Raw genomic sequence first — 19,284 nt, 5'->3', positions numbered from 1 at the left:
TAGAAGCCAGCAAGCCAGAAGTCAACACATTTTTTATCAAAACAAGCGAAAGATGTTGAAATGCCATTTTTTCCAAGACCAGTATAAGACCTTCGTACGTGAAATGGAAATAGCTAAGAGATTACAGTTTCCTAAAACAGTTATGAGGAAGAAAGAATATCTCTGCATTGTTGAACAACATCAAGCTGTATAAAGATACGCAGCATAACCTTCAGCCACGAGTACAAAAGAATTTAATAACAGAAACATACATTCGTGATGGAAAACAGGCTGTGACACCTAGGTTGGCTGTTCTTAAATTCACCTTTCAGTAAAATATATCCTGCACCATCGGAGTTTACAGAAACAGTTCAGTCAACAATGAGGGGGAGTTAAAGTAACACAAAACTACAACAATAGTCCGGTTGCCACAATGGATAGTCACAATATTATACAGGCCAAAATTAAAAGCACTTCTGGCGTTTCCTCAAACGACTCGTTGAGAGAAACTATATCAAACGTCTGGGTGAACTGCCGCAAGTCGCTCAGAGACGTCTGCAAGAGACTTCAAATTACACTTTATGAGAGCCTCAACAAAGAACCTAGTGTCTTCCTTGGTATTGCCCTCCGGAACATCGACCACATATGATTCAATAGCAAGAGTCCCAGACTTTCCATCAATAGTTTCAGGGTGGAGTGTAATTATCGACCTGTAATTCTGCAAAATTTAGCGAACATAATACAACAGTGTGACTACAATCGTGGTCAAGAAAGATGGTTCTTGACACGATCAAGCTATCTAGCAATGGATACAAGAAACTATAACGCGAGATCTTCATCAGCGAATGGTGCATTTTTAATTCGTCATTGTATGAACTACGTTCTATTGATCTATTTCCTGAAATATAATTTTCATAAGCTAACATTCTAAGCAGCCATCGAGCTAGAAGTAAAGCGTCAAGTTAAAAGCTAAAGATTAATCAAAATGGCATATCTGGTATGACCTTCAAGGACCTGAAGACGTAAGTGGAAGGAGAAAAATCTCCTACCTTCAATCGATGGTCGCCGCCCAGGACTCGATAGCTCAAAATGTGGTGCTCGTCGTCCAAGGTCTCCAACATTTCGGTACTAGTGGTAGCAGGAAGCCCCGAGATGACACAAACTTGCCTCACACTCCCCACTTCGACATCGCCAAGCACCGAGCAGCTTTGCACGAAGGGCTTATATCTCTGGGGCTCGTCGAACCGCCGGACGATCGACCAAGCCTGCAGGAGGAGGAGCAGCCAAAAACAACAACAACAACAAAAACAAGAACGATAATGTTGATGGTTCCGAGGCGATCGGAGGCAAGAAAGGGGGGAGGGAAAGGGGAACGCACAACGGTGACGGGGGAGCGGATACGTTTGACGAGGACGGAGCTAGTTTGGTGCTCGAGCATTTCGTGTTTGTGGTGACGCCAGATGTAATCGGACTCAAGAGAGTCGAAATTGGAGCTCATTGCTGCACATGCTCCTGAGCTTGAAGGAGGGGGAAGCTTAAAGGGAAAGGGGAAGGGGAAGATCGGCCGCCATAGCCAAAAGCTCCAAAGCTCAAAACACTTGATTTTCTTTTCACAGCCAATTGAAGAAGACAATCCCCCCCCCCCTTTTAATTACTTCATTATCTCATTAATTTTTACTTAACTCCCTTCTAATTATCATTCTCCCCTTTTCTTCATCTTCCATTTTATCGAGACTTTCTCTTTTGATTATTTCATTTTTTTTTCAACCTGTCCATTTTTGGCCTTCCACTCCTCACGCAGAAGCCTAATCGATGGCCGCCCCGCTTGAGAAGCAAAAATAATTTCCAATGTTTTTTTTATCCACTCCCCCAATTTCCACGTGATCTCCCCCTCCAAGTCCCAGCTTGCTATTTCACCCCCTACTTTTCCTCTCTTAACTATTGGTGGACTGCCAACTTACCATTTCACCCATAGGGCAGGCATGCCATTTGAATGACAAAAGTCATTCAACTTGTTTTCAATGTTACGGGCCACACATCTCGGTCTCCATTTTTCCCATTCCTGTATTGCATGGGAATGATTTTTCCCATTTTTGTACCTCATGCAATCATTCCCATGACTCACCTCCCGTTTCTATATCACATACATAAATCCCCATCAATGAGCTTGCCTGTTTTTTTATCAAAAACATAATTCCATCCATCAGCTTGCATGTATCCCCGTAATCAAATACATGATTCTGTGAATGAGCTTACTCACTTGATCACGAATTTCCATCACATCAAACCGTACCTCCACATTTCCCATGCGTCCAGGTAGGATTCCCATGCACCTCTACCTAATGGATACTCTCTCTTTTTGCTAGTACGTGTGGGCCTATGTGTACAAGGACATTACTCACCAAGTACACCCCTCAAGCCCTCCAAGGACTCTCTCTCTCTCTCTCTCTCTCTCTCTCTCTCTCTCTCTCTCTCTCTCTTTCCCCCCAACTTCTCTTTAATTCCTCCCCTCTCATCATGAGAGTTCACGAGTGGCTCTCAAGGTACTGATGGTTGCTTTTATCAAGATCCCATGAATAACCATGCGGCTCCCCCCAAGACATGTGGATATACACCACGTCACACTCAATATCATACTTTTCTATTTTTCTCTTTCATAGTTCGCTAATGTTTCTTTCAAAGACTAGACCTTACACATGAATACCATTTTTTGTAGCAAAGGTCTAAGAAATAATTAGGGTGCTTGACATGAATTAATGGTGTAGAACGATTGAGGTTTGTACTTAGAAAAACTTATAAAAGTGTAAGAAAAAAATGTTAGCAATGTCCTCTTTTAAATTTGAAAAGAAATACATTATACAAAAGCTAATGAATCCATCATGCCATCTCTTTTAAGAGTTTCCAAAGCATGAACTTGATGGAGCCTTACTTCATGCATTTGGTCATTAAAGAATTATGTTGAAGACTTAGGCCTTCATGATTGGTGACAACACACCTATTAACATAGCCCTTAGTATCAATATTAGCAATGTCCTTTTTTGAATTTGAAAAGAAATACTTTATGCAAAAGCTAATGAATCCATCATGCCATCTCTTTTAAGAGTTTCTAAACTTGACGGGGAGCCTTACCTGATGCATTTGGTCATAAAAATCGTGTTGAAGACTTAGGCCTTCATGATTGGTGACAACAAGCCTATTAACATAGCCCTCAGTATCAAAGCCATCTTTCACACATGACAATACATTACATCATGCCACTATTATAGTAAGGCAAAATATATGTCACTAAATGACCCAAACCTTCCCAATAATTGGCCTAGAGATGCTCTTGGTGAGCAAACTTACGTGTCCCATAAAATAAATGACATAATATTACACATAACGTTGTCTATTTTAGGCCCACACATCAATTATTTTTGTAGCCTTGTGGAGTTTTTTTATTCTCGTACCATATTAAAATTTCCTTTGTAGTTTTTAATTGTGTCATTCTCTAGTTTTATCTATGAATGTGGCTTTAAGATGGGTTGCATATAGTGTAAAAAACATGGTGCACTTCAATATCTCCACAAATGCTTTTCAACAAAAAAATTGCTTTCATAATAGATATGTGTTTTATGAGGATAATAACATACCCCTAAGAAACTTTCTACCCTTTATGTTAGATGTAATATTGGAACCTTAAGCTACAACTAATGGATTGGCGAGAAGATGTTGCAAATACAAATGGAAGTAGGTAAGTTAAATTTTAGACTTATGGAAGCTCATACTTGATCAACACTCATTGGAGACGCAAACAAAGAAACTACTTCATTAGAATTTCTCAATACTGTTATTCATAAAATGATAGATATTTAGTTGACAATCCTAAATGTAGCTAGGTAAACGTCCATTGAAAAGCATAGAGTAACTCTCATTTGAGAGAAGTCTCTAGTGCAGGATTTATAACCACCTAAGTTCTATGGGGAAGAAAGGAAAAGAAGCAAATATGACCTATTATACTTTTGTTCATGCATAAGCTTAGGACTACTCCCACCAAACGTTGATTTGATTTTGAGAAGCACTTTTACAATTGCTACACATACTTTAAATCAATATGTTTCCAATTATAGCAAAGGTGTGGTTTATAGTATATATGATTTCCAAAAGGCTAGAGGTATATTTAGAGGTCTAAAGTAAGATTTTCAGATTGAGGTGAGAAGGAGTTCTCCAAAAGCATTAGAGACTTTTTGACCTCATCTCCTCTCCTCTTCATCACTTTCTCCCCACTCCTGGGTGGGCTGAACTCCATGGCCCAGCCCAAGGGGTTAGCTTGGAGTTCTCTAAAAATTGACCTCACTCAGTTTGATCTCTAGGAGGCTCCTCTCTAGTCACCATTCTACTCCAGGTCGAAGTTTATGCTGCTGTAGATTGGTTTCTATATAATCAAAGAATCAACCATGACTTTTTGAGGTATGCTCATATCACTTCAAAGAAAAAAGAAAGTTTATTATTTGGAAGAAAGCAATATTTTTTCCTTCTAGGACAAAGTCAGAATTGCTACCGTTTGGCTGTGGTGAAAGTTGCAAGCAGAGGGGGTATTGGCAAACTCTTTTTTCTTTTTATGGGGAACAGAAAACAAGAGAAGCAGCCTTACTATGCTACAACAATAGATTCACCCTTGCCTAACACTAGGCAAAATGAGGTCATTATTCTTCTACAACAACAAGTTCTCCTTCTCAAAAAGGAGAACAATGAGCTGAAACAAAAGTTCGAGGAGCTAGAAGAGAGAGTAAAAGTGGCTGAGAGCAAACTTGAAAAGGCAAGCCCCATTGTATTAGTTGAACAAGTTGTATATGCTGGAAGTAATATAAAACCCTCTTTCTTTTGCAAAAGAAAAAAAGCAGAAGCATTAGAAGAGGCCATGATGTGTGTGAGGATACAAAAGGTAAATCACAAGGGTTAGTGTGAGGATACAAAAGGAAAACCACAAGCGTTAGTGTTAGGTGGGTTCCAAAGGAGTGGACATTTAAAAAGAGAATGTATCATCCACCACGTTCAATGGTGAAAGATACTCATCCTTAAAAATATGAATAATTTTTTCCTTGAAATAAAACCTGAATAATTTAAAGTTCTAAACAATAAAAATTATGTCTTACTAGTGTGCTTGGGAATTCTTTTAGAATCTAAAAGGTAGTAAGGAGTACCCTAGGCAAATTTTATAAAGTAAGTATACATGCTATAATTGTTACCATTATTGGGCCATGAAAAATACAACAAAGTAGAGGTTTACCATGAGGATATCACCCAAGTGTGTTTCTTCTCATCGATAACATGGAAGGTCATGTTTTTTCCTGTCTAATCGTAACATCAATGTCAGAGATGTTGTCCATGCTCTCAAAAGAGTATTCTTATGAACCCTTCAAGCCCTCTCCACACACATACTGATATGTCATGATGCTTGGACTAACCATTGTTGAGTCAATACAAATGTCTATCGGCAACATTAATTTCAAATATATTGCCGATGCTGTCATAAGAATATGCTTATGGGATCATAACATGGCTTCCCTTGTATTATCTTTCCATGCATTCAATTTTTGACATTATTCACATCCAAATCTTCTACCATCACCCAAATCCACTCAATGCCTACATCAAGAAGTTGTAGTCTAAAGAAAACGCTTAAAATTCTATGCCCAATATCCAATTTTGTAGGATGCAATATTATTTTAGGCAACAAGACTGCTCATAATGGTACTATTCCAAAAACAGTACAAGCAAATTGTGTGTGGGATTCGTTTTCTAAGATTTGAGGAGATTCAATTTTTTGTCTAAGGCATGCCCATCATGAGAAAAAGTGTCAACATTAGAATTAGAAGACATGTATTTGAAGTAACCCACCCTTCAAGGTCAAATTGCTATGGTTATGGGTTGAAATACTTGAAATTACTATTTATATAACATTTTTTCCCCTAAAAAATAACTTTCTATTGATGCTTGAAAAAATCAACAATTCAAATTAGTCGATCGTGGGTTTTTAATCATGGAAGAGATGCTAGAAAAAAGAACTAATGGTTCAACTAGCTTAGTTTTAGAAAACCCAGCTCACTGTGCCTAGGGAATCTCTGAAATAAGGAATAACAGCAGCAGCTAGCGTGGAGGACTAGGCATCTAGTAAATGACCCGGTCCATGAACACATAAAAGACACCTACATAAAAGACATCTAGGGTGGAGGACTAGGCATCTAGCAAATGACCCGGTCCATGAATACATAAAAGACACCTACAGATATAGACTTGTAGAAATATGTCAGCCTCTCAGTGGTGGTCTGATCTATTTATGTCCCATGCGCCCAAATGTACTGCAAGGTGACAATGTCTTGCCAGATGGTGACTAGGGTAGCTATTAAGGAAACTCCGTGGCCTCCCATCACAAATGACAATGGGCAACCCAGATATTCCAAGAAATAATCATGGATACCATCTCCCATAAGCTATCCTTTGGCAATGGCATAGAATGTTTCAAAGAGGAGGCATTGCATCCTATTGACCCTAGATCTTGTAAGCTACAGAGGCGACATTGATGGAGAATGCATGACCCCCCTCTATTAGCCAGGCAACCATCCCCCAGTAAAGTGCCCCCTATTTATATTATATAAAACTCTTCCTGGGCAAAAAATATTGTTGCTTGTATTGTGATAACAAATGAAGTTTTAGATTTCCACAGGTAGAGACCCTGAGTTACACCTTTTTAAAGAAAGTATAAAAATAATTGCTTAGTGGCATAGACCTAAATAGTAAACTAGCATGGAGCATCACCCTCTGTAACACAAGACCCATGTACATTACCAAAAACAAAACACCCTCTTGAAGCCTCATGCCAACAAGGAGCATAAGAGCAAGGAGCATCAAAGCAAGTAGCCTCAATACCAAGAGCATCAAAACCGAAGGTATGATAACCAAGAGAAAACTGAGAGAAAAAATTTATCTAGAATATAGCCAAGACATCTTGTCAAAAGGTGTTGGATCCTCCCAATAAGCAAGGTTCCTCCTTGACCTAAGTATAAGCAAATTGCAAGGGGAGGGGGGACAAGGGTAGAAGTAGAAGGAATAGTGGCAGGGATAGCTGAAGAGAGGCTCCCATTAGTTCTTTTGTTGGAAAACATATCCATCCTCATTTGTAATTAGTCATGAGAATCATTATAGTTTAAGGTGGCTTCATCAAGTCTCTCTTGTTTCTATCTCACCAAGAAGAGAAAAGGGTGGCACCATTAGTATCAACTTGATTAAATTGAAAGTTATTTTTAATAGTCCACATAACCCATAGTGCCTGAGCTCTAAGGTGCACATATCTTTCCTATTTCATCCCTAAGGAGGATTGCTTTCCAGCTTGTGGGCTCCCTTGTATGTATCTGCACAAATTTCCAAGCCCTTCTAGGTTGAGGGCAAGCTATAAATAACTGAAAAATGTATTCTTTACATCCTAGGCACCTCTTTGAATTTCCATCTCCTTTGTCTATGACCAAACCCCTAACATTTCTCCAAATAGCCATATGGATAATGAGCTCAAAGAAGAGTGGAGATCTTTTATGGAATGGATTTAGAAAACAATTTTCAAAACATGGCTTTCCAACATTGACCACTATCATGTAACTTCCACCTAGTGTCTAGAACTCTAAAAACTTCTTATGCTAGAGATGACAGTAGGGGTGGGGGCCCCCTCAACTTGTCCAACCTCTTCTTAGATTTGTCCAAGAACCAGTCCCACCTCTACTTCATAGTGATGTCAAAACCCATTAGAATTCTAAAGAGGCTAAAAAGTGAGCCTTTAGTGATTCTATAGCAACCCAACTTGCTAAGAAGAACCTACTCATAACTAGACAAAGTAGCATAGCCTATTTGCTATGGTTTATAATGGACCCAAATGCCTTGCTGAACATTTCTAGGCAACCAACCACCCCTTTAATATTGTGTGTAGTGTTTCTAGGTGTAAGGTTTGTGTCATCTACAAACTACTCATTTGGTACCTATTTCCTTGAGGAAAGCTCAAACCCCTTGATAAATCCTTCCTCCACTTGTTCATGAAGGAACCTTGTCTGATAGACCTTTTGAGAAGAAAGGATTGGGCCATCTCCCCATTTGCACCCATTTTAGCAGTGGCACTAGTGAGGAGAAGCTTGATATATGAGACAAGAAGAAGTCCAAGTCCCAAATGCTACAAGGATTGGATGAGGAAGTCCCACCCTAGTCTATCATAGGCTTTGTCAATGTCTACCTTCAAAAGACAAACGTCCTATCTTGTCTCCATGGCATAGCTACACCCCTTCTCAAATGATAATCGCCTCAAGAAAGTGTCTACCCTTAATGGATCCTTTTTGTTCTTGTAGGATCCAAGTGTCCGTCATTTTTCCTCCTCTAATGGCTAGAGATTTTGCAAAATCTTGTATATGCAATTGAGCATGGTGAGGGGGGTTCTCCACTTTCAGAGTTCCTCTTTGTTCCCCTCTTTAGGAATAAGCTTATAGTTCCCCCATTTATGTGTTGAGGAAGAGTTTGATTGTCAACACTCTCTTGCTAGACCAGAAGGGGAGGAAAGGACCCACAAGCTCCTAGAATGTCTTGTAGAATTCAATAGAAAGCCCATCTCCCCTTGGTGTCTTCTCATCTATCATCACATCTAGTTGCGTGGGTCGATGCCAACATTTGTTTTCAATGATCTTCCTATGTCAATGGGTTTTTTTGAAAGAAATTGTCAAGTTATGTACTATTTTTGCCTTGGATCTTTACACATAATCCTAGCCCTCTTTTACTACCTCATTAGGGACAACAGAGGTGGAAATAAGGTCTTGGTAATTTATTGAATGAATTGTTATAGGTTCTCATCAGTGCTGGGCAGCTAAGGATGAGTCCTTTCTGAGGAGGTGGATCTCCTCATTTATCTTTTTCTTCTAATAATGTTTAAGGTGTCCTTGGTGGGCCTATCAATTTTCTATGCCCAATTGCTCTAAAATAGACCTTAGTCTCATTTAATGTGATCTGCTCTTGGCATCTAAGTTCTCTTCTTGCCTTCAAGAGGTTCTCTTGGGCCTTAATGTCCCCTTGCAGGAATGATTTTTTCATGTTAGTTTCGTTAAGAAGCGAAACTTTTATATTGGTGTTGAAAGTTTGTATGCCCTAATGAAAATAAACTTTTGAAACATTCGCCAACATTTGAACCTTTTATGTGAAAAAATTGAAAGTTTTGCTAGGATTTACATATTTTACTTCAAATTTCAAAAGAAAATATACAAAATTGTGCTATATACTATCAATATTGTGAAACTAAAAGAAATAGCTCGATAAACTTTTGCCAGGATTTTATATTTATATATATATATATACCTTCGATAAAAACGTCCATGTCCCTTTGTCTAGCAAATAGTTCTAGATTGGTGATTGTGTTTTGAATATGATCCAATATCTTAGCCTTAATTTTGGGCCTTTATTTTCTAGCAACTTTGAAGATTCCCTGTGTGCTTACCACTATCATCTGCTAGGATACTATAACTTTTCTAGGCTAAGTAAAAATAGACCTCCAAGTAATATTAACTTGTACTTGAACACTTTTCATCAGAAGCAATTTGGGGTATGCTTTAAACCAAGAAGAGGCTTTTCTGTCAAAACCAATATCACAAAGCAAGGAGACAACTTTTTGGTCTAAGAATGTAAGTGAGGAGTAGGTCCACCGTGAGATGGTGCATGCCCTACTCAAGTAGATTCTATCTAACCTTGCCTACCTTCTGTTGCTACCAGTTTGGTTGTTACTGTAGGTGTACTCTCTAGAGGTAGAAGAGTCCACAAGATGAAGGACATTATTATGTTCTCATAGGCATGTAATTTTTGCCCCCTTGAGAATTGAGCCCCTACCTAATCATCTTTCATTTGTGTCATCAACCATTGAAGTCACCCAAGATAAAACAATTGCCTCCAATCCTTGCTAAAAACTCCCAAATGAGAACTCTGCTATGGGCTCTAGTAGGTGCATATCTAGAGACAACTGTAAATTTTGTACCCTCAATTCATAATGCAAAGAGATCCATCTACTTTGAGTGTTAGCTTAATGCCATCTTTCTAATGGGAAAGAACCCCTATGGTAGTGTGCCCTCTTCCCCCCTCATGCTTATAAAAACCCGAATTCTCCTTTATCAATAGACTTCATTCTAGACTCAAGAGTGGAGCCAATGATCTTGATAGCTTGTAGTTTCAAAAAGGTAAGAGAGAGAGCTTTGGTGGGTCTTAGTCCATGAGCCAACTCTTCACCTCTTCTACGATCTACGAGCACTCTAGCATTTCGAGTTAGCAAAGAAATGGCCTTACTTTTACCATTCTTTTTTTGGCCCTTTTTAGCCCTTGGAATGCTCCCTTAATTTGAGGTTTTCCCCTCTTATATTGAACTATATCCTTGGTCCCAACCCGAGCCACTATGTAAATATGTGTGTGTGTGTGTGTGTGTGTGTGTGTGTGTGTGTGTGTGTGTGTACATACATACATATTCCAACACATGTAAACCATTCTATATATTTTGGATCACATAGCACATTCAACATATGGCATATGGTTATCGTTGTACATATTTCACATATATACACATACATACATACATACATACATACATACATAAATGCGTACATACATACATATGTGTGGGGGGGGCGCACACACACACACACACATTTATATATATGTATATATGTGTATATATGTGAAATATGTATAAGGATAGCCATATGCCATATGTTGAATGTGCTATGTGATGCACAATATATAGAATGGTTTACATGTGTTGAATATGTTTATGGAATGTGTATAAAGATGGTAGAAGACATCAACAATTGTTTGACCTTATTTTGACTTCATAATGAACATGATGGTAAGCATCACACCAATACTGTTGTGGTATTCACTTCCTCAAATCATCTTACATAGAAAAGTTCATCTTCGTTGATAATCATAGTAATGATGAATAAAATTTATCCTTCATAATGATAAGAAACCACCTTATCATGTGATGCCTTTCCTCAATAATGGACCATTGTTTTGAAATCATTAAGTAATTTGCAAGTTTTAATGTCTTGGAAGACAACTGTGTGCTGATTAGGCATAGCTGAGAGAAGACAGCTCTGATATTGCATAATGTCATGGAAGAAAAGTGTGTGCTAATTAGGCATAGCTGAGAAATGATAGCTCCAAAAATAAGGGCAATCAATCAGTAATAAGGCACAGACCATTGTTTGGCAATCAATAAGTAATCCTATAGGTTATGTGTTGCCTCAACTATGGCAGAATAATAAACAATGAAGCATACATTATCTTGTGCTATTAGGCATGGATAATCCCTGTGGAAGAAGGCACATACCACTATCCGATAAATAATCACAGCATAATGTGGAAGAAGGCATAGAAAACTATCCAGCAAGTAATCATAGCATAATCTAATTCATCCATGTGCTCATGCAAACGTGCATGCACTCCTAAACATAAATGAGTGTGACAAAGACAAAGTTATGTGCTAATCATTAAAGTAAACTTAGCTTTCAAAATGATATTGAACATTTGGCAAGTTCTTGTCCATAGCATAAATCAAATCATTCAAGTTTGTTAGGAAAAAATGAAATAGTAATATCACTCTAGCAAAAAGATACTGAGCGCTCACGAAAACCTGCATGTGGTCCATTTGATGCATACAAGCACTTAAGAAAACCTACATGCAATTCATAGCATAATGTGATTCATCCAAGCATTTGCACAAACCTATATGCACTTAAAAGTTCAAAATGTCCTATGGGACAAACATAACATATTTGTAAGGGATGAAAAACATAAGTGAGTATGTCTAAATATTGTATATACATGCTCATGCTTATTGGCCGTGGCTAACATAATAAAGGAAATATCTAATATCATGCTAACTGAACAAAAAATATTATTGTAAGACAATAAAACAAATGTGGCCTTCAAAAGATTTAAACACTTATGCAATCCTGTTGTCTTCCGCCAAGACATCGAGATCCTTGCGAGAGCGTGAGAGAGTGATTGGAGAGATTGAAAGCGATTGAGTGTTCTTTCACTTTGGTATAGTGATAGAACATTTCCATCCATTGAGAGAAAACTTATGTCCACTTTGTTAACCCTATGGCAACAAGGGCCAGAATTGCAGTCTAGGACAACAACGATGAGAGCATTGTGTGTGTAGAGCAGCGGCAAAGCTTCACTTGTAATATTTTGAGCCTGAAAGATGGTATGATGAATCTTAAAGGATAAGGATAGCCAAAATTCTCTCTAGAAAAGATCCAATCATAGTTGCAAAATTAGGATCTAGAGAGAGAAACATTAAATCTAGAGAAGAAATACTAAAAGCCTACACTTTTGGAGGTCTCCCCACTTTATGTAGAGACCCAAAAGGTCCCCCCACTTTGTATAAAGACCCAAACGGTCCCCCCCAAAAGTGGAGGGACTCTTGTCCAAAAGGTCTCCTACAAAAGAGGTCCCAACACAAAGGTACCTTACCGATTATGTAGAGACCAACATTTATAAATATCTCTCAGTGGAATGAATCTTCCACTCTTTGGGGTTTAGTGTTTAAGCTCACTATTGTGTTCATGTGATTGATCTCCATGGCATCCATGCTCTCTTATACTATCGTGTTCTAGCATGCCCTTACCCTTGCACTCCCTAACCTTGTACTCCCTCCTCCTCCTCGCTCCTCCTCCTCCTTCCTCCCTCTTCCTCCTCCCCCTCCTCCTTCCTCCTCCTCCTCCCCCCTCCTCCTCCTCCTCCTCCTCCTCCTTCCTCCTCCTCCCTCCTCCTCCTCCCTCCTCCCTTGTCCCTCTTCCTCAACCCTTACCTCTCGAATCCATGAAGGAGACTAGCCCTCCACTCCTCAACCCTGAAGTCCTCCTAAATCCAAAGTCTAGGTTTGATGAGCTCCCCCCCTTCTCAAGCTCACTAGTGGCAGTACAGGGAGCATCATGCCGATAAAGGCTAGCATCCAAGCAAGCAACAGTAGTAAGAGTCTTAGACTCCTTGGGTGGAGTCTTCTAAGGGGGCTTGGACCAGGATCCTATGAAAGAATCTTGGCAAGAGGGCCGCTAAAGAACTGTAAATGGCAAGCCATACTCTCAATGGCAAATTGGACAGTAGCTTCTCCAGTGTGGGAGATGCCCACTAGAGGCACTGGCCCAGAGCACTCAAGATTTTGCCCAGCGGTGGCAGGCCGTGGATAGACCACCATTCCAACCTCCCCCCCCTTCTACCTTCCCCCCTCCCCTCTGTCCTCTCTGAAATCTTCCTCTTGTGCCCTCTCGTCCACATTCATTGATACCATTGCCTCCTCTAATTAGGTGTTACTAAGGAAAAGATCCTGAGTCAAATATCCCTTGAAAAGCCAAAAGGAGGGGGCCGAGGATGTGCTCCTAGAAACACCTAAAGAAGGACGATACCAAACTATCATCCCAAAGGCACTTTTGAGCTAGGAGATCCTTGAGGGCCTCCTAAAGCTCCTCATCAAGGAAAGGCACCTCCAACTACGTGCTCAAGCTTTGAGAGACGATGGTCGATGTCTAAGCCCATACTTCCTCCTGAGCTACAAGGACCGAGGGGACTCATTCTTAAATAAAACAATTACCAATAGAAGTTTGTGGTCTCTAAGAGCTCTTATGGGTCTGAATGCATTCTACCCGCTCGCATCTCTCACTCATTGGAGCTGTGTTCTTGTCGTATGTGGGCCATCTAGGATGGTAGAATTGTGTGGACATCATATCACCCTCTTGTAAAACACTTGGGCTAGGTAAGAGTGATAACAGAACTCTGCTCATTGGATCTTCATGGCTTGAAGGTCGAGACTTGCACCCTTGTATCATTCCACGAGCCACTGCAAGACTTGGTCCTACTCTTTGATATGCTCTATGGATGCAAGATTTTGTCTTAGTGCTCCCTCGCACTACTGCACAGAGTGTAGCATGCAAAGAGCTTAGGATTGGAGCTCCTCTTTGCTCCTCTTGATCTTGTCTACTACCCATGTGGCCCACCTGCCATCCGTGTCAAATCTCAAGCACAGCCTAGTGCACCTCCTCCTCTTGGCATATAGTATTAGGAACACAAACCCCCGTTTACGGAATCCACAATAGGGCTCCTCTAAGTGAAGCACAGCCAGGGAGTGATCTGACATCGTCATATCTTTGACAATACTCATGTCTACCCCTCCCAATCTCCCACATAAAATTTGCCAAGATGCTCTAGCAAGTCATCATGCCTCTGCTAGAGGTGGCTGAAAGACAAGTGAAGGTTGCCAATAATTTTGAATAACTCCACCTCTCTCCATGGATCACGACCGCTGATTTCAAAGATGAACTACTAGTTACAAGCATCTCTAAGAAGGAAACTCCTCCCTGCTTATCCTTGTCAAACTCTAGGTTGTTAAAGTCACCTTCGACAACCCCAACAGCCAATGTCTGGGACTTTGAGTCAAGGCTAGATTTGTTTGATGGGGGGTACAAGACTAACATTCACCAATGGAGCACACGTGACCAAGATAGTACGCAGCTAACGCCCTTTCAATGCAATTTAGATGTGAATTACTAAGAAAAAAGGAGAAAGAAACAAAGAAACAGAGAAACAAAGAAAGAAAGTTTATTAAAGTCTTCGGAAGACCGATGCATCTATGAGACTGTGAAAACCTGGTACAAACGACCTGTGGTGGTGTACCTACTGAACAAGCATCCACACCAATGCAAATGCAAAAAATACAGAATGATAGTACTAAGTCGTCCTAAATACAACATAGTCATGTCGGTGATCGACTATATATCAATCTCATCATCATCATCAGGACCTGATGGACATCAAGGTGGATAAGGCAATGGGAGCATGAAATCGACCATAAAGTGTTGTCGGCCACTCAAAGGTGCAGCCCTAGCACGTCTCTTGGTCATAACCATGTGTCTAACCAGGGCTACTGTGACCCCCGTCGGTGGGGCTTCGACTCTAAATAGGGAGGGGATGTCCCCAAGCATGATCTGCGTGTCAACCCTTTGTCTAAGCTATCGGGTCAAAGGTCCGGGTCACGATCATGTCGAGGCCTCGTCTCGTGGGGCTCCATGTAATCTAGCTGAAAAAACTATGTGATAGAGCGTTGACAGGGATCAGCCAAGGAAAAAGTCTACTCCTGTCACTGTGCTCGAAGTATCCTCTCGCGGTGTTTGAATACCTCATGAATGAAACCTGCCAAACATTGCTGGTTTGGGAAGAAGAGGAATCGTGCCAAAATCTCATAGCTATCTCTGAAGAGAGAGCAGAAGCGCATTTGGATGCCATAGTAAACATGACACCTGAAGATGAAGTGCTCCTCCGTCTCAACCACCTGCATGTCACAGAATGTGCATATGCACCTTTTGGGTAGTCGCTCTGCTCTGCCGCTCTCGATACGAAGTCTATGTCAAAAGACCCGAAACTTCCAAGAAAGCTCCTCAACGAGTGCAGTAAGTAATCTGTGTATATCCACGTGGGTCAATGAAACCCTCCGCTGTGATATGTAAGAAGTGATCTCTGTAGAAGTTAGCTTCACTAGTTCACTCAATCCCAACCAGGTCCGAAATGTGTGCAGTTGTGATGGATCCTCATGGATCACCTGGTTGACCTCGTGTGATAGGAGGGAAGAAAACGGAGCATCCATGTTGTACTAGAAGGGAGGTAGTCTATCCATGTGGAGACCCAATCGCTCAAACCTGTGCATGCATAACAACACCTCTGATCGCCTCCTATCGCAAGTGCCATAGAAGAGAACAGTGCTAGCCATAGTAGCCTGCTATGCCCACAGGTGTAGTCCCCATACTCCCTGACTCGGTACAGATACGTGATGACCTGAAATGGAGAATCTAGCTGTAATGGGGGTGACCCAAACTCAGCCTGAATGATCTGGTGAGGAACGGATGGCTTACCACGAATCACCGGTGATAACATGAGAACTTGTAGCCGCTCCACACGGACCCACTATATCCGACAAGTCTGGGCCGCAACATGGACTGCCGTACATCCCCACTGGACCGACCAAGGAGTCAAAAAGCAACCCCTTTGTCTGTCAATCTTGAAAGTGCGAGCAGAAGCACTACCTCTCTAGTTTAGCCAATGAAACATATCCTCTGCTTGAGCGTGCCTGCATCGAAGGTCTCATAGTGAAGATGGGTCCGAAGAAGACAACCCCAAGATAAGTGTATGATGAAACTATCTCAACAGGTGACCCACCAAATGTGAACTACTCCTGACGCATGACGGCTTGAGATGTATTCAATATCATAACCTTGATTTTACCTAGGTTGAACTTTAAATCATGAGGCTCACAAAAGGACCACAAGAGAGCAACCTACCCCCCTGTGTCTGCATCACTGCCTCAACCTCATCAATGTAGAGACCAAACAAGGTAGGTGATAATGGACACCCTTGTTTGACCCCAATAGTGCTCATGATCTCATCTATCCACCCAGATCATGCCAAACTCTGCCAGAAACTCTCTCATAAAGTGGCATGATAACCCAAATGATCTCCTCGTCATAACCCAAATCTTGTAGGCACCGTATGAGGCGGGCTCTCGACGAAACCGTGTCAAATGCCTCGCGAAAATCCTCAAAGCAACACTAAACCCTTTGCTTCCGTGCTCTCTTCTCTTCAATGATACATCTAAGCGTGAGAATGTGATCCATGGTTCTGTAATCACGCCGAAATTCGACCTGTCCTACTGCTCTAAGTCCTCGACAATCCGCAAATCTACTAACCTCGAAATAAAAATATGATGCATAAATCTTGCACATGACATGTCCAATCATAATGCTCATGTAGTTCTCCGGGCTCATGGGATCCCCTGCCTTGTGGATGGGTGAGATAGTGTTAATGGTCCACGTGCGTGGAAACCCCAAACAAACAGCTTCATTGAAGAGCTTTGCCAAGATTAGGGCTACGAGGTTAATCCCATGTGCAATGAACTCACAGCATAAATCCCTCATGATCCTTCGCTCGCCCATTATGAAGTTTCATTACGGCATCCTTTACCCCCTCTCTTAATAAAGAGGATGCAGGATGTGGAACGTGGCATATGTGAGATTAGGGATTGGTTGATTTGGGATGTCATAAAGTGCGTGAATAATCAAACCAGACCTAAGTGCTAGTGAGTAGTGAGCCGTCCCTTTAGAAATCTCTGCCAAAAGTCCTTAGAGTTGTTACTAAACAAAATGTTCAATACCTCCTCGTTCTGACGAACAAAGTCTAGTTTCTTTATGCATACCACTCGATGGTACTCGCATAGCGTCTTTGTTTCGCTCAAAAGACTACTTTTGGTTTCGACTCTGAGCTGACAACGTAAAGCCTTACACTCATCATCGTACCAGCTATTACAAGGTACGGTCCCAAGAGGTGGTAGGCGGTTGGAGCGGATGGTGTGGAGACAAGCGTAAAGGATAGCCTCGTGTAGTGAGCGGGTGACTAGACCACCACAATCCTCTAATAGGAGTATGAAGTCAATATAGGTGAAGTATGTATACACGGTCAGAGTAAGTAGATGAGTGATCGTTATCAAGCGTATATCATGATAGGTGGAGTAAGAACTCAGTGGAGTGAAAGGTGTTGTACAACGGGGAGTGGAAATGCTAAAGAAAAGATAGGTATGATTAGCCCCTGGAGGAAATGCTAAAGAAAAGATAGGTATGATTAGCCCCTGGAGGGAGAGGTGCTACGGTAAAGTCAGTGATGCAAGATGTGAAGGCAGGGGATCCCATAATATAATCAACAACGCTGGAGCCTTCCCAAACGCACGTGAAACCACTTGAGGCGAGCCATCTGTCAAGACCATTATAAATAACAAGATCATGCATCCTGCCAAGGTCTAATAGGGCATGTCCATAAGATGTAAACGGACCTCGTCTTTCAGGCAAACCCGTAGCATACTCACCTCCTCAAGGTCAATGTCTGACAGTAGAGTGGAATCATCCCTGAAGTCGAGGAGTGGTGACTGACGGCCGCAAGTCCCCACGTTGAAGTCCCCAACTAGGACTTCTCATGACTAGAGAAGTCAACAATGGACTGATAAAGAGCAGCAAATGGAGATGTCTCATCCTCACCTCGAATATCTCTAGCACAGTGAGAGGTCTCAGGGGGAAAGTTATAAACTGCAACAAACAGATCCTGGCTCTCCATGTGCCGAATCTGGATCCAAAGAAACCTAGAATGTGCCTCTCTACTCTACTAAAAAGGTCTCCAAAAGTATGGATTTGTAAAGAACTGTGACTCCACCTGACCCTCGAACTCCCCCTCGTATCCCTCGTCTCATCTCTGTACATAGACTCCCATGTATACACACTGACTACTGGTAGTGGGCGCTCTGGACTGATGTCTCTGTATAAAAGATTACAATGACTTGTATAGGATTCCAAGAAGTTCCCTGGTTCTGACCATAAGGTACCATTACAGCTCCAAATGGTGTAGGATAGAGTCTCGAAAATCTGAGTCTCATAGACCCTGCCTTCCTATGTGGAAGAAGAGGTGGTTACCCGATGACGACCTGTAAGGAATCGCCCATCTCGTACTACTGCCCACTTCCCCTTCTTGCGAGCCTGATCCCGCTGCTGCAACAAGAAAGTGCCTCTCCTCAACCTGTAGTGGAGTAAGGTCCTCATCCATGGAGATCGCTGGCTAGTCTCATAGGACTGACCTGCGACAAAAAGTCGAAAGTCGTGCATGAGCGTCATGAAACTGTATCATCAAGGGCTACTCTCGGTTGGGGTCTCTTCCCACCCGCCATGCTCTCTTAATCCTGTGCTCAATCTCCCCCATAGTAGTAGCGACGAAGGCCGTCGCATCTATCATCGATGTAGCCTCAGTGCGTGGGATCCCACGTACTCTGATGTTGAGAGCCTTACTGGCTCTCTACTGCTGCTCCTCTATGGCTCTCTACTGCTGCTTCTAGAGGATAGCCAAAACAGTTACCCTTGCATGTTTCCATTTAGCTACGTCGACCCATCAGGACGTCTGCTCAATTGCAAATTGCATGCTCGCAATCTGTGCCTCCAAAACTGGAGTGCTCCTTGGCACTGTGTGTATAGTAGAGACCTTTCAAGGCAACGAGATCTCTTGTTCAAGTCCCTAAATAAGATCAGCATGATCTCGAATAGCAAGAGCCCGCTCTTGTATGAGACGCGTCTGCTCTTGGGTAAAGCGTGTCTGCTCCTATGCGCGAAGCATGAGCTCCATCTCGCGCTCTCGAATATTGTGTACCTCCATCAGCAAGTTCTTCCTAGCTTGTGA

The 19,284-nt window shown here is 41.6% G+C and overlaps 1 protein-coding gene across 1 annotated transcript; it reads right to left on the bottom strand.

Moving 5' to 3' along the window:
• Nucleotides 1–354: 354 nt before the first annotated feature.
• On the bottom strand, nucleotides 355–1,589 carry LOC147884200 (abscisic acid receptor PYL8-like). The gene is made up of 3 exons (XM_087398248.1): nucleotides 1,358–1,589; nucleotides 1,029–1,244; nucleotides 355–697 (listed from the first exon to the last, which is right to left on the bottom strand). Exons 1-3 carry the CDS (start codon nucleotides 1,475–1,477, stop codon nucleotides 494–496), a joined length of 540 nt encoding a protein of 179 aa, XP_087254374.1. The 5' UTR covers nucleotides 1,478–1,589; the 3' UTR covers nucleotides 355–493.
• Nucleotides 1,590–19,284: the final 17,695 nt, after the last annotated feature.

Source organism: Dipteris shenzhenensis, chromosome 27, assembly GCF_047967505.1.
Source record: "Dipteris shenzhenensis isolate YYH24624 ecotype China chromosome 27, Dip_SZ_1.0, whole genome shotgun sequence".
Taxonomy (NCBI): Eukaryota; Viridiplantae; Streptophyta; class Polypodiopsida; order Gleicheniales; family Dipteridaceae; genus Dipteris; species Dipteris shenzhenensis.
The sequence above is the reverse complement of the archived record's forward strand: the minus strand, read 5'-3'. Positions and strand labels throughout refer to the sequence as shown.